At 38.4% G+C, this 15,709-nt stretch overlaps 1 protein-coding gene across 1 annotated transcript; it reads left to right on the top strand.

Moving 5' to 3' along the window:
- Window positions 1–1,536: 1,536 nt before the first annotated feature.
- LOC127643078 (eukaryotic translation initiation factor 4E-1B) lies at window positions 1,537–11,824 on the top strand. The gene is made up of 7 exons (XM_052125635.1): window positions 1,537–1,560; window positions 1,762–1,853; window positions 2,036–2,131; window positions 8,904–8,967; window positions 9,208–9,321; window positions 9,557–9,696; window positions 11,710–11,824. Exons 1-7 carry the CDS (start codon window positions 1,537–1,539, stop codon window positions 11,822–11,824), a joined length of 645 nt encoding a protein of 214 aa, XP_051981595.1.
- The last annotated feature ends 3,885 nt before the right edge of the window (window positions 11,825–15,709 follow it).

Here is a 15,709-nt window from a genome sequence, read left to right on the forward strand (position 1 = left end):
ATCAGCGGCCCTGCCTGTCTTCCTGTAGCGCTGTCTTAGGCGTGTAGAGTACGGACATTGCAAATGATTGCCCTGGCCACATCTGCAGTCCTCATGCCTCCATTCAGCATGCCTAAGGCACATTCACATAGATGAGCAGGAACCCTGGGCATCTTTCTTTTGGTGTTTTGCAGAGTCAGTAGAAATGTGTCTTTTGTGTCCTAAGTTTTTCTAACTGTGACCTTAATTGCCTACCGTCTGTAAGCTGTTTGTGTCTTAACGACCGTTCCACAGGTGCATGTCAATTAATTGTTTGAGGTTCATTGAACAAGCATGGAAACATTGTTTAAACCCTTAACAATAAATAACTGTAAAGTTATTTGGATTTGTACAAAATTATCTTTAAAATACAGTGTCCTGAAAAAGGGTCGTTCCTTTTTATGCTGAGTTTATGTCCCGTAATTATTCATTCATTTTTTTGTTTATTTATTTATTTTTGCCTTCCTAAATTCACAGTATCACTCTTCCAAAAATCCTCTTCAGGCACTACTACACCACTGATCAAAGAGATTTAAAAACTGCTTTGCATTTTGGAGGATAGATTGCAGTAATTGGTTTGTCAATCTACATATTGGAACAACTGTGTGAAGAGTTTGGAAAGAGTGGACTGAAATGCATGTAACCAATGTAAACAACAACGACACTGTAAAGATTCTTCATTGGTATCAGACTGTAAACCCCTTGGGTCTAAGTTTCGAGTCTCAATGTAGAAGTATCAGAGGGTTAAGTATCAACGACCTTGTATATTCAGTTGGAGTTGCTGTTCAGATGCATTGCATTACATTTAATAAAAGTAAACATTTAAATGATATATTATTTTTATATTGCGTGAAAACTTAAAATGAACTTAAGAAAGGACCGTAACTTTAAGGACAGGTTAACCTGTAACTTAAGGTGAATTTGCTAAACAGTTTCCTTAAAGAATGTTCAGTATTAAAACACAAATATAAACAATTCGTGTGTGTGTGTGTGTGTGTGTGTGTTTGTTATGACTTTACCAATTTAAATATTTTGCAAAAAATGCTAATTACACACATCTTGTTAAAAATGTACTTGTTCAATGTTTTAAGAAGAAAGATGTCAGCCAACTTTAGACTCTTTATCAAAATTTAGGTTAAGAAAATATGTAGGCTAATAAAACTTAATGCATGTAAATGAACATGATTGTTGACATTTTAAAGAAATAATGGCCAGTAAAAAATAAGTAAATAAATAAATAAATGATAAGTAGGCTATTATTAACAATAATTCAATACAAAAATAGCGGTTTTCAGATATGATCATGATATATGAGCCCACATTAGATTTATTTTCTCTTTCTGTCTTTTACTTTAGGCCTAAATTAAATAAGGCGCATACTTTTTTAAAGTTTGATAGCGGATGTTGCAAAACATTGCGCAAAGTCAAAAGTTAAAATAGCAATTGCTCAGAGTCAGACCTAATAAATGCGCGCGTTGAAACGGAAGCCAGCACACAATCGCGCGCTGTAGGCTTGACATGGCGTCGTTCGCGGTTCATCTGGTGAGCATGATGAGGCCGAAATTTAGTTCTTGCTTATTTTACACGTCAAACCAATCACATTGGTGTCATTTCACCTGGAATAGCATATAAAGGCCTTTATTTATTTAATGAAGACCTTTTAATTACAGTTTAACGGTAAACGATGCACATTTCAATTATGTCGATGTGTCCCAACAATCGTTTGTTTCAACTTTTTAACAGATTGATAAAGTAACGAGGAAGAAGGTTGAGAGAAAGAAAATCGAGACAGTCATTTTGAAAGAGCCACATATGAAGAGCCCATTACAAAACAGGTGTGTGTGTGTGTGTGTGTGTGTGTGTGTGTGTGTGTGTGTGTGTGTGTGTGTGTGTGTGTGTGTGTGTGTGTGTGTGTGTTTTCATTGAAGCCTCAAGCCACCTGTTTTGATGCTATCATTTGGCCTATTCTGTATTTTTCCTTGTTATGTTTTTGCACTTGTTTGTTGGTTGTGTGTAGGTGGGGTCTTTGGTTCTACAAGAATGATAAGAGCAAAATGTGGCAAGACAATCTCAGGCTCATCACAAAGTTTGACACCGTTGAGGACTTCTGGGCGTAAGTTTGTGGTTATGTGCTGCTCATACTTGTTGTGACACCAAAGCTGTATTTATTTAATGTAAAGGGCATTTGCCTTTATTGTATGGAGAAATGACACGGGCTGAATTCCAATCTGCCCCCGTCGCTCTTTTATGTGTTGTGAACACCCGTATTTGTCTGAATCTAAAGAAATGTAATAAATAAAACATCAGAATGCCCACAGAATAGAGTATTGTAGAATTACATCACATTTACGCTTTCCATTAGTATTGCAACAGAGTCTCTATTTTTACAAATATCTAAATTGGATGACAGTGTAAACAACCAAAAGTGCATTGAATCTGACATTTTCAAGTGGGATCTGGGCCACTTTCATATGTGGAAATAAGGCAGATATCTATCTGTATCTGTTTGTTTTTTGTTTTATGTTCCCCTCGCATTGTGCCTTCAGTGACCAATTTTCTATTCATCAATCTAACTCAACATGTGTGCTTGATGATTTACCTTGCATATAGGCAGTGCTTGGTTGTAAATGATTACATGTAATCTGTATTATGTTATCAATAAAAACCACTTGACTTGATATTACAGAAAACAAGTACATGTAATTGGATTACATATTAAATTAAATCAATAGTTTTCATTTTCAGAAACCATCACATTAATTAGATTACAAAAATCAAGTACTTCAATTGCATTTTAAAATACTCGTAATCGGACTACAGTTACTTTTTATTGATTACATGGTTACATATTAACAAGACAACGACAGTAAATTATTCATTTATTGATCATCCGACTCATTCATTTAAATCTTTAAAATGTTTCATTCTAAATCAGCACAGCACTGATATACGTTTGGTAAGTCTTGAGTGTTTTCAGAAGAGGGGGAGGGTTGTGTGTATTGCATTCAGAACAGATACTCAATACAAACCAGCCAGGTGATGATGGAGCAGTCTACCTCAGCATTTAACCACTGGATCTATAGAAATAATTTAATTAAGGAGACATGGGACAAAAACATCACTGTGCAATGTGAACTCTGCCATCCAAAAGTTACTATCCTGTCAACTGCTAAGGATTCTACGTCAAATCTAAAGAAGCATTTGAATGTATGTTTGCAACTTTACATCACAAATCTAACCAACTTAATCAAATATTTTTCAATTATTATTTGAATTATCACTCAGAATGTAATATAACCATTTGTCGCAATGTCTTTCCGTGCATTCAGACCAGAGGCGGCGAGAGCGTCAAAATTAGCTCTGGTTGCCCTGCAAACAACGCTATAGAAGATTCTTGGACGCCCTGATGTAGTTGAGATCGGTGGCAACGTTCTTTCAGAATGTTTGGTTTTGTGAACTATATTTAAAAGGGCCGCAAAACATCCAAACATGTCGACCGATATCTTTTTGCCGAAATATCACAAGTTGCGTATATCCTCAAATATTTTAATATATTATTATATAAACCATAATATCCACTTCAACTCACCTGGCACACCAACAATTTCAGACATCTTAGTCCACGCATATTTTTTTATTATTATTTATATCACTGTAAGCAAACAGGGACAGATCATATATTACTGGAAAACCCACCACGGCAATAATCAGTTTCTCCTCCATTTTGTCTTCAGAACTAATGTTGGGAACCAAAGTTTACACTGTTGCGTTGTCTAGACTTCGCTAGAGCAGAGCACTCCTATACTCTAATAGGTTGCTGCCGAACCACGTCAAAGCTCATTACCATAATGTTGCCTGCACTTGAACTTTCCTCTGACGTCCAAGACGCGTCGCTTCTCGCCGCCGAGAGACCCTGGCTGCCATAGAAAATGAATGACTTCCGGTCGATTTGACGCTCTCGATGCTTCTGGTCTGAACGCATCATTTGAAAGGGTTTTGTCCAACAAACGCATAAAAATGCACAAATACACGTCATTTCAAATTCAATCGGATTAGTTGTGTAAAGTTATTTTTGTTTAAGTTGCTTTTGTAGTTGGCTTCAAACATGTATATGAATGCACTTTTGGTGTAGTGATGATAACTATGAGACATTAAGTAAATGATTCACAAATATAACTGCCACAAATATAATCTCATCACACGTGGATGCCATTTGAAAAATGCATGACCACATTTGTGGTAACGTGCCCAGGAACCTGTCCATAATTTGAGAAACTCCAATAAGAAATGCCTTATAAATTTAAACGTATTTGAGTCTGTCATTGGTGGAGGGCTTAGACCTCTCAGCATTACAGGGGAAAATATGAAAACTTATTTTTACATTTACAATAATGTTTTTTTAATTTGTGGACATAAGCACACTATTATGCACACATATGCACTATTACTTATTTATTTATAAGGCTATTCTGGGGTTATTGCCTTCATATCTAGATTGCCTCATTCATAAGAAAAGTATTTTGAAATATTCCCTCCGGTCTGAAGATTGTTTTACCCTTTCTGTTCCACTTGTAAGAACTGAACTGGGAAAAAGGGCTTTTATGCATACAGCTCCATTTGAATGGAATCGACTCCAAACAAAATTTAAATTACAAACTCTGGTGCCTATGGAACATTTCAAAACTATTATTCGGTCCATTGAAGAAGACTCAATGATGTGCAACTGTTTTAAGTGTTGAAATTTTATATTTGTTTTTGATTTGTAATTTTGTGACCGTAACTGCTGTACATTCTTGGCCAGGACACTCCTGTGAAAGAGATTTCTAATCTCAGAGAGATTATCCTGGTTAAATAAAGGTCAAATAAAAAAAAATAAGCACCACTCTCGAATAAACTATGCAGAATTAGGTTGAAAGTAATTGGGTGAGATTACACAAAAATGTATGTTACTGATTGCATTTTTTTGTCATGTAATTTGTAATCTGTACCTTATTACAATTCACAAGTAATCTACCCAGCACTGTATGTAGCAGGGGTGGGGAAACGTTTTTCCATTAAGGGCCATTTAAGTATTTACAAAATTATTCACAGGCTTGCAATTTCAGATTGTGGGTTGAAATTAAATGTATGCATTCACGCACTAAAAGGTCTGTCTATTATACAGTATTTTATGTTGTTCAGTGGCGGGCCGTGCATTAAAAGTCTAGGCCTTCAGTGTGATTCATGCCATATAAGAAAAAACAGTTTCACAATGAATAAGACCAATGAATAATGCCTTTGGGCATCATACATTATGTCACAGCTAACTAGTAATACTCGTCATTTTAAAAACACGTCCACGCACGTAAGCCAGAACTTGAAATGCTCAAAGCCTAATTTTAACTGCAGCATGACTGTTTTGTGAATTGAAAGTCTCCCGAACAGACATTCAAAAATCATAATTTTTCATATGAATCTACCAAGGAGGTCTATAATATCTGGAAAAATCTATCTAATAATATTTGTGATTCAAATGTCACTTGCAATAAATTTTGTTTCATCAGGGTACACTGTTATGCTACTTTCCATTCAAGTTGGATGTGGGATATTCCTACTTTGGTATCTCTTACCATAAATGCATTCCATTCCCCGATATTCGGAACTGCAACGCTCCCGTTAGCATGGCAGGGGTTTGCCTCTCATTAGACATGTTTCCAAGCAACCCAAAAGATAAACAGTGCTGCAGCGCGAGCATTTGTGCTTCAGGTATACGATTATCAAAAGAGATTTAAATGTTTTATAAACCTGTTTCTGCAGCCATTTGTTAAACAAGCTTTAATATCACGTAATGTGGAAACTAACTAACAAATTTATTGATATTACTTAATAAAGTGAATGTTGATCACTTACTTTGTATATCTCCCTGATTGTCGACATGTTTGTGTGACATCATGCCCCTGCATCTCCGCGAAATCGGAGTTGAGAATTTCTGCACAAGCCTACAAGTTTTAATTCTGACTTCCAGATGCATTCCATTGCACTTCCTAGTAGGAAGTCGTAAAATCCGACTTTCTGAGTTGAATGGAACACAGCACTACTTTTCAAAACTTGATCCGACACTGAATTCTCAAGCAGCCTAATTTACACTTGATGTTGCTGTAACAATGCAAAAAGCACTTACCGATTAACTTGAAGTGAAAATCAGTCCTTTTCCTGTATAATAAATTAAGCAATCACACGGGCACGCAGAACATCTCATGTTTTTAAATCCATAAGTATCCCTTTCTCAATGGCGATAGCGGCAGTAATGATGATCTCGTACACTTCACTTTCAAATTACTTAAAGCGTGATTGCGTCACTCAAGGCCAGCTAGAAGGCCTCGAATGGGACATATCCTAAAGATCACATCCACCAAGAACAAATCAATCTGATTGGCTGAAGACTCTGACAATCTGACTTTAGTTGCTCATTCATTTGCACTGTTGAGGGATTCTGAATACATTCTGATGGGGTGGAGCTAAAAATCACACGCTGCTTCGGGCATGTGATTTGTGAAACAGTTGTCACACTTCACTTGTGAGCATCAAAGAATAAATTCCGACTGGATAAACATTTAGTTTCTCTATTTGTTTGTAGATAAAGAGTGGAAAGTGATTTTAAAAATACATAGGCAAAAAGGTGATTGAGAATGAAAGGATGAAAAATATGTATTTATTTGGCATGTTAGGCCAGCAGAGAAGGAAGGGTTTGCTGGCCCTGAGAATTCGCCACTGGTGTTATCATTTTAAATTGTTTTGAAATGTTATTTGAAAGTAATTTTCTTTTTTTTTCTTCAGGTTAATTGAATCAAGGCCATTTTTTTTGCTTTTTCCAATTTTTTTTCTCAAATGGGAAAGCACGATAGGTAAAATGGTCTCGCGGTCCTTATACGGCCCTGAGGCCTGATGTTACCTACCCCTGGTATATTTAAAACTTTTGAGTCATCAATTTCTATTTAAATTATTTTTATTTATTTTTTTAAAGAATAAAATTGTAGCCTTCTGCAATTTGGTTTCGCATTTCGTTTGAAATACTCATGCACATGAAAATACATGGAGTTAGGTGGGTCAGTGACGTGACACAAATTTTTTTTTGTCTGTGTCTATTAAATTATTAAAAAATACATTTAAAATGCAATTCACACATAACAATGACTTGAATTTTCAGAGTGAGTTCAAATTTATTTAGATTTTTTTTCTTCTATGGCTTAAAGTCAAAAATGTGATGTGGTGCAACTGTCCGGAGACAGTAAAAAATGTCAAAGTCCCATTAAAAGCTGAAATTATTGAAAAAAGATATGTTGGCATGAGTTGTGCTGAATATTATACTTTTATTTCTTATAATTAAATTTATATATTTTTAATATTTATATATAATTAATATTTGAAGCTTTTTTTCCACCAAATCAAAGCCATGTGGTGCAACACATGTAGGTAGAAATATTTTGTCATGTGACAATCTTAAAATGGAGAAGATCTCTTTAGACCCACAAGACTGTTTGACAATCTAAAAGAAATAGATTTTTCATATAATTAAAAATCAATATTTTGACATTTTAATGAAAAGGCACATTTGGTTCAGGTCATTTGGTGCAACCATGGGTAAACTTATTGATATTCTTAATTCATAATATTTGTACAAATATTTTTCACCTTGAAACATACGTTTCAAAAGTTGTGTACACTGTATTCAAGGTGCAAGGGAACAATTGTAATACCTTTTACTTGATAGTTGCCCCATATGATATTTTTTAATTCATAGAAAATGTTTTGTACAAAATGCTATTTGTAAAAAAAAAAAAAAAAAATAGCACCACCAGTCTGAATAACTCCAGACTGGGGAGAGGGAAAGGGCGAGCGGAGACAGACAGACAGACAGACAGAGAGAGGAGAGAGAGACTTAATTGCTGGCTCCCAGATGCACTGTCACCCGGTCCTCAACCGATCCTCTGCACTCTGCCGAACGCCAGCACGCTCCTCCCCTGGCGGATGGCAGCGAGTCCTCCGGTCCCTGGTAGACGAAACTGCTCCTCAACTAATCGTCAGACGGCCACGGTTCCTCCTGCTCTCTGTGGCCCGCAGTGACCCCTCCATCCCCTTGCAGACGGCCGCGGCAGCTTCTCTGGTGGACCACAGCGGCAAGGACTCCACGACAGCACATCCCTCCTCCCTCACAGGGTTTTGGCACCACCGTAACGGATAAAGGCTTGGGAAGGAGGAGGCTGGAACAGGCTGAACCATAAACATAAAGTTTAATGATAAAACAAACAAACAGACATGCATGCAGTGTTGCCGCGTGCGTCTCTCTCGAACTGGTGTCTCCAGCTGCCCTTTATCTCGCTCTCCCGCTGATCAGCTGATTCGGCTCCATCACTGCCCAGCCACACACTCCTCCTCGTCACAGTGTAAAAAAAAATTAATAATTGATTTATACATTTTGTAATGATGAGCATGCCAGGTTTTGTTAAACACATGCTCAGGAAATGTTATATTTAATTTATATTTGGTCAGTTTAGGAGTTGTTTAGGCTGTTCAGACCAGTATCTGATATGGGCTACATTTAAAATGTAATGTGAACAACCTTACAAAATATCTGATCTGGGTCACAGCTGTGATGTGCCATATGTGCACTTCACAAGTTGCCATGTTTGTAAAGTTGATGTAACTGCTCTGACAGTAGTCCTAAAAAAATCTGGCAAATCAGGATTTCTTTCCATAGAAAAAATTCCAAGAATCTCTAGTTTGCTAGCTGAAAGGCCTCATACGCTTAGCCACTTCTGTTCCCATCAGTTTACGCTGCATTTTTCTATCTATAAATGTTTGACATGCTAAACTTGCTAAACCCTCATTTGCTCCACCTGTTACAGATTGTACAACAACATACAGCTGCCCAGCAAACTCTCCTCTGGGTGTGACTACTCTATGTTCAAGGTGAAAAGGATGTAACTTGACACTTAGTTTTTCTGTTTTTTGATTTGGGCATTGTGTATAACTGTACCGTTTACTATACTAAACAGGCCCGCCTACATTTATGTTGTGTTTTGAGTACTTGGGAAAACTATTTTTTTGTTGTTTTTGTTTTGGAGCTACTCTCGAACTGAAGTTAGCCTGTAAATACAAATTACACTTGTGCAGTGACTCTTTAAAAAGTATTTTCTTGTTGTTTTGCAGGATGGCATAGAGCCCATGTGGGAAGACCGCAGTAATAAATGTGGTGGCCGCTGGTTGATTACTCTTGCCAAGCAGCATAGACATACTGAACTTGATCGTTTCTGGTTGGAAACGGTCAGAGAAAACAAACATATTGTCTGGTTTTAACTTGAATTAAACTTTGGATATAATTAGTTCCAAATCTTTTGGACAAATAAGAGTTTCCTTTTTAATTGATTTGCTCTGTGTGTGTGTTTGTGTGTGTGTGTGTGTGTGTATATGAATACTCCTGAAAATATTTTAAATTCAGGTAGTTTGCTTTGGCTAAAGTGAAATGTTCTGAATGAAGATATGTTTGTTTTTGCGGCAGCTTTTGTGTCTTATTGGAGAGGGCTTTGGCTCCTTCAGTCGGGATGTCTGTGGAAGTGTAATCAATATACGGGCCAAAGGGGACAAAATTGCCATCTGGACCGCCAATGCTGAGAACTGTGAGACTGTTACATACATTGGGTAAGCACGTTTTTTTTTATTTATTTTTTTTTTTTATGAACATTAGCTGTTCAACCCTGCATTTTTGCAAAGTAATGTGAACTAAACTGTGTAAAGAAAATGTATTACACTGAATTTAAAGGGTTTTATATTTTGTTTATTGGTCAGCTGAAATGTAGGTAGTGTGTGCTCACGCATGCTTGTTTAATTTGAACATCTTTTGAATTAAGTCAGGCAGATCCAAATGTAAGCAGTTGACCACTCAAGCTGCTTTAAACATTGATCATGGAAAAGGAATTTGTGCTTGTCAACATAACGAAGCTAATTATCCATCATATTAGGTGGATGGGGAAATACCTGCAGTCCTCTGCTGCTAGGATATACTACTGTACAACAAGGGATTGAATCCACTGAATGTAGACAATTTTTTTTTTTTTTTAAACATTTATTGTGCATATTTTAGTCAGAGAAAATCCTGGAATTGTAAAGGTGCACTAAATAGGTTTTTGATAATTTTAAAGTTTAGAAAATATTTAGAAATATGTTGAAAGTGATGCACACTCGCATGAGATGAAAATTCCAGTAATTTCAGAAAACCAATCTGACATGGAGGGGGTCGCCCCCTCATGGGTGCCACCATGTTGAGAGCACGTCACTGCGTCATGCAATTAACTTATGCTGCCTTCGGAATTCTTAAATATGAGTTGCACATGATTAACCCCTCAAGTCATGAGTACAACTGGGAAACTCAGAAATATTTTTGATACGGGAGTTTCTTTTTCAAAATATATCAAGATTTCAGTTCCATTTGACATTTACACAGTGTCCTCATCTTTGCTTTGTGAACTAGTTGGAGCGGTTCATTGTGGTATTTTGACTATTTTTATTTTATTTTTCAAAGTACTATTGCTGCCAATGTGGAAAGATGTAATAACTATTCCAAAAACATAATTTCAATGCTATAGTGAGTACTGACACCATGCAAATTGTTATTTTCCAGACTTTTGCTGGGAAGGAAATGTAAAAACCGGACCTCTGGAAACTTTCATTGAGAATTCCTGATCTAGACGATCAGTTGTGTGTTGTTAAAAACGCAGTTATACTCCCAACTAACTGACTGATTTGCAGAAAATATAAATCCACAAGTTAGGAAGTGTACACTGACTAGTGGCTACCTAGCCCTGCTGCCTTATAAACCATTAATGAGGCTAGGTAGCCGCAAGCTAGCTAGCTATTCGGCTAATATATCCTTGTATATTGAAACAAGAAAGCACTCTCAATGCAATACAGCTATCGGCTTAACACAACAGCAACTCCGACATCAACACCATTGCTGTTTAATTGTGTACCCAATAGTAAAATGTTTCTTGTTTCACTCCTCTGTCTACATTCATGCCGAGGCGTTTGGCGTCTTAAACCAGCCTAGTCTTTCTGTGGACGTTATCACTTTTGGCTACAGCAAATACGTCTTGTACAGGAAGAAGAACATTGTCTGAAACTTAAAAATAATAACGATTAAATTGCGGCGAAAAGAGTTCACATACCTTATATTGAATCAAATCCTAAATGGTGTAAACTTAAAATCTTACGCTGGGGAGTTTATTTGTAAACAAAAAGGTTATGTTTACAATCATCGTTGAGGTCTTAAAAACGTGGAATGCGTGAAATGTAAATTGTGATAAATATCAAAATTGAATAAGATATTTTTGGTCATATAGCCCAGCCCTAAACTGGAATATGAATTTTACATTGGACAAAAAAAAAAAAAAACAACCCCAAAGATCTGCTTCCTCAAAGTCCACCACACACAACTGGAGAGTAGGTAGGGGATCGAACCGGTTGCCGGCATTTTCTGGCAGCCAGTGGAGCAACAAAGAGAGGTGTGGCATGCTGATGTGATGTGGTGATTTTAAAAATAAAAACATTTAGGGGTTTTTGCTGATGGTGCAATGCTATGTAGGTTTCCAAGAAAGACTTTTCTGCTCTTAACTCATTCATTCACTCACTTTTCTCATATAACTACTTTCCTTTCAGTCAAAAGTATAAAGAGAGTCTTGGCCTCCCACAGAAGCTTGTCATTGGATATCAAGCCCATGCAGACACCGCAACTAAAAGCAACTCCATAACGAAGAACAAGTTTGTTGTTTGAAGATGGGGTTTGGTTTATGAGACCATTGTGGATGTCCAGAGATTTATATTTATAATATTCATATTGTTATATTCATATTGTGTTTGTGAAAGAACATATTTAGTGGCTGTAACTACAAGCATTTAAATTAACCTTGATGCTGTTTAAATTAACCTGGATATTATGGGATTTTGTACGTGCTGAACTTGAAATGTTTGAGTTGCACTTTTTGTTGTATTGAAGGAGTTTGTCTAAAAATTTCATTTTTGCTTTGAAAATTAAAACTTGAACAGCTTTTTGCAAATGTTTCTGTGGCTGTATACACGTGCATACTAGGAGAATGCATTGGCTTTCCTTAAGTTTAAAAAAGTCCTATACGGAAACATCTGGCACAACTGTTTGAAGTCATGTTTTACACAGTACAATGCATGTCAAATACTTGTCTTGCATTATTCAAATTCATTAAGAAGCGCCAACAATATAATTCCAGATCACTGAAGTATAGTGAGGTAACACCTGTGCAATTACTTTGATTAATTAAGGATGTTCCTTTTAAAATGGTCTTCGTTTGATTCCTCTATCCTCACATCTCATCCTTGCCTCTTAAGAGGGAGGATCTAAGATGCATGAAAAGGAAAAAAGGATTCACAATTAAAGCAATGAAGCATTTTTTTTTTTTCTCTTTAAACACTGGTGCATAAATCGCACATTTCACCATTAAATGGATGAGACCAGAATTCTAAATAATCTTAGACTGGTGATCTAAATCTTGATCAATAAGTTGTGTATCAAGGATCTTGGATCAGCACTTATCTTCAAACTAGCATTTAAGGATCCTGATTTTCTTTTTCTTTTTTCCAGGATTAATCACAATAAGAATGTTTATCAACTTTTAGATGCTCACCTTCAGGTTTTCTTGTTAATATCTGCTTAAGCACACTTTGTATTCATTGGGAATAAAAATGTGTGGAGTGAACATCTTAACATGAGTTCAGTACATTTATATTTGTCTCCATAATTCATTCAAAGTTTTCAGAATGTGCAGATCATGTACCCCCATTCCTTTATATTATCCACCCTTAACTTTTTTTCCAGGGACTTAACTAGTATTTTCTGTGGAACAGCTAAATCATGCTTTAGCATATTTCCAGAGTTAATTAGTTGAATGCACCTGGGAAGTGAGTGTAAACTGGCAACCGTATCACACAGATCCTGCAGTGGGAAGGTTAGTCATGTGGAACAGTCCCGATTTCCCACATTAACTCTCAACCTGAGAGAAACCATGTTTCTTACGGTATAAGAACAAAAAGTGGTACCCATCAACACAGTTACTTCAGTGAACGGTTACTTGGTATGTTTAAGAACATTTCAATAGCAAACCAATCAAGTAATAAGTAAAGAAGAAGGTACTACATTGAGTGTATTGCATCTTGATGGAGTATTTCATGGCATATACTCTGTTGTATACTGCAAATTTTGGCAAATGTTGTAGGTCAGGGGACTTGAACTCAATTTATCTGAGGGATGTTAGACTGATGGTGTTCTTATTCAGTTGCCAGTTGGACAATTGCAACAAAGAGTGTTTATACAACCATGAATTGTTACCAGATCTTGACATTATTGTTTTGGCTTACGAGCCACTGTGACTAGTGAAGACTTTAACTACATGCATTTGTGAACATTTTATTTGAATGACAATGGGATGAGTTTAGCAGGACATAGGCCTCATGATTTGAGTCATATCTTGGAATATCTGAAAACATAGCCAGTGAGAACATGAGGGTCATTTCATCAATAATTTGTCCATAATACATAGAAATCCAGTCCATTGTTTAACAGTGGTATTTTTAATAAGGCTATTATCACATAACCATGGATGGCTCTTCATTACTGCAGTTAGGTCAATGTAGATAGTCTTTCTAACAAATAAACAATAGCAATTGTTATGAAAAATCTAATAGCCTAAACGCATTTAGAAATGTCTAGGTTACTGTTGTAACTTCCGATCCCTTATGGAGGGAACTAGTCATTGTGTCGAATGAAGCGACATTAGGGGGCTTTCTTGAAGGCCTTGGTTACCTCTGAACTTGAGAAAAGGCCAATGAGAATTTGGCAGACATAATTTTCATGTCCCTCCCCCGGACAAATGGGTATAAAAGGAGGGAATCATGCATCTGTTTATTCAGGTATTGCACTGAGGAGCCGAGAATAAAGTTTGGCTATTACAGTGGCTCGGTTCAGCGTTGTGGCCAGAGGGAACAGAGGTTACAACAGTAACCTAGACGACTTCTGTCACTCACTTCGACGTTGTGTCAAATGAAGTGACACTAGGGGTCCCTGTTCAGACAGTTTGCATGCCAAAGCAACAGGCTGCGTCAGACTGCACGTACCCTTCCCCAACGGCCCATAAAAATTGGCGTAAACATTTCAGGTTCCCTGCATCCCGGAGGGAGGAACAAAGCGACGTGCCAAGCATGGGAGCAGGCCGCGCCTTTTCTCTCTCTATGTTTCTCGCATAGAGTTAAAAGCGGCTGGGGCCATTTTAACGTTATCACACGCATTGGGTAAGGCGTTCTTTTCCAACTCATATTCTTTCAGGGGGAAAGACCCCATGGAGACCACCATCTGCTGGGGGGAGGTAAAGTGTGGCGAAATACGTTGCATGGGTTTTCATGCCACATGTGGAAATGGCACCTGGTAGATCCTACCTGCTGCGAGGGAGGAGTTGCTACAAACACAGTGACCGGGGGGCAGCTGGGACTGCCCAAGGGAGACACTGGTCCGCCAGTAGGGGGACAGTAATGCGGAAAATACACACAGGGGGATTAATCCACAATGGCCCATCCTGTGGAGCGCCTATTCCAGTACAGAGTAATTTTAGTACCCGTAGTGGGTCTGGTTGGGGAATTCCTCCGCTGAATCCAGGGAGCGTGAGTTTAGTGGACTCTCCTGGGCGAAAAGAGCGCATGTGATCACCTCAGTGGAGGTGAAAGGTGCTATGTGCAAGCGGAACACCCGGTCAGACGTTCCGCATTGCAGAGTTCTACGTGCTAAGACCTGAGAGAACACGGGACGAGACCCACTCAACCCTGCGATTATAACATTTTGTAAATGTATTGGGTGTTGCCCAGTCCGCTGCTCTGCAAATGTCTGCTAGGGAGGTGCCATTGGCTAGTGCCCACGAGGACGCCACACCTCGTCCAGTGTGCTCGAACCCGCAAAGGGGCGGGCACAGCCTGGGTGAGAGAGGCCAAAGCGATGGCGTCAATGACCCAGTGGGAAAGCCTCTGTTTGGAGACAGAGTTCCCTTTCTGTTGTCCACCAAAGCAGACAAATAGCTGCTCAGAACATCTAAAGCTCTGCGTGTGGTCCACATAGGTACGCAAAGCACACACCAGACACAGCAACAAAAAGGCTGGGTCTGCCTCCTCCCGGGGCAGCGCTTGCAGGTTCACTACCTGGTCCCTGAAGGGGGTTGTAGGAACCTTGGGCACGCAGCCCGGTCGTGGTATTAGGCAAGTGTCGATGACAGAACGCTTCCAGGTCCCCAACCCTCTTGATGGAAGCGAGCACGATCAGGAGGGCCGTCTTCGAGAAGAGGGCTTTGAGCTCTACTGATTCTAGCGGCTCGAAGGGGGATCTCTAAAGGCCTGAAAGGACTGAGGGGAACCGGCATGTCCTGGGAGGGTTCAGCCTCCGGGCACCTCTAAGGAACCTGATAATCAGATTGTTACTGTTACTGTCCACTGCGTCATGTTGAGCCGATATGACAGCTACATAAACCTTCAAGGTGGAGGGGGACAGCCTCCCCTCCAACCTCTCCTGCATAAATGAGAGCACCGACCCGACTGCGCATGTCTGCGGGTCTTCAGATTGGGAAGAACACCAATTTGCGAACAAGCGCCA

This window comes from Xyrauchen texanus, chromosome 4, assembly GCF_025860055.1.
Source record: "Xyrauchen texanus isolate HMW12.3.18 chromosome 4, RBS_HiC_50CHRs, whole genome shotgun sequence".
Taxonomy (NCBI): Eukaryota; Metazoa; Chordata; class Actinopteri; order Cypriniformes; family Catostomidae; genus Xyrauchen; species Xyrauchen texanus.

What these genes read in the sequence shown, in the direction of transcription:
- LOC127643078 (XM_052125635.1), top strand. Translation starts at nt 1,537, where the DNA reads ATGGCGTCGTTCGCGGTTCATCTG. An exon ending in ACCGTTGAGGACTTCTGGGC is followed by an intron (nt 2,132 to 8,903) that starts GTAAGTTTGTGG and finishes CACCTGTTACAG; the next exon opens with ATTGTACAACAACATACAGC. An exon ending in GTGACTACTCTATGTTCAAG is followed by an intron (nt 8,968 to 9,207) that starts GTGAAAAGGATG and finishes GTTGTTTTGCAG; the next exon opens with GATGGCATAGAGCCCATGTG.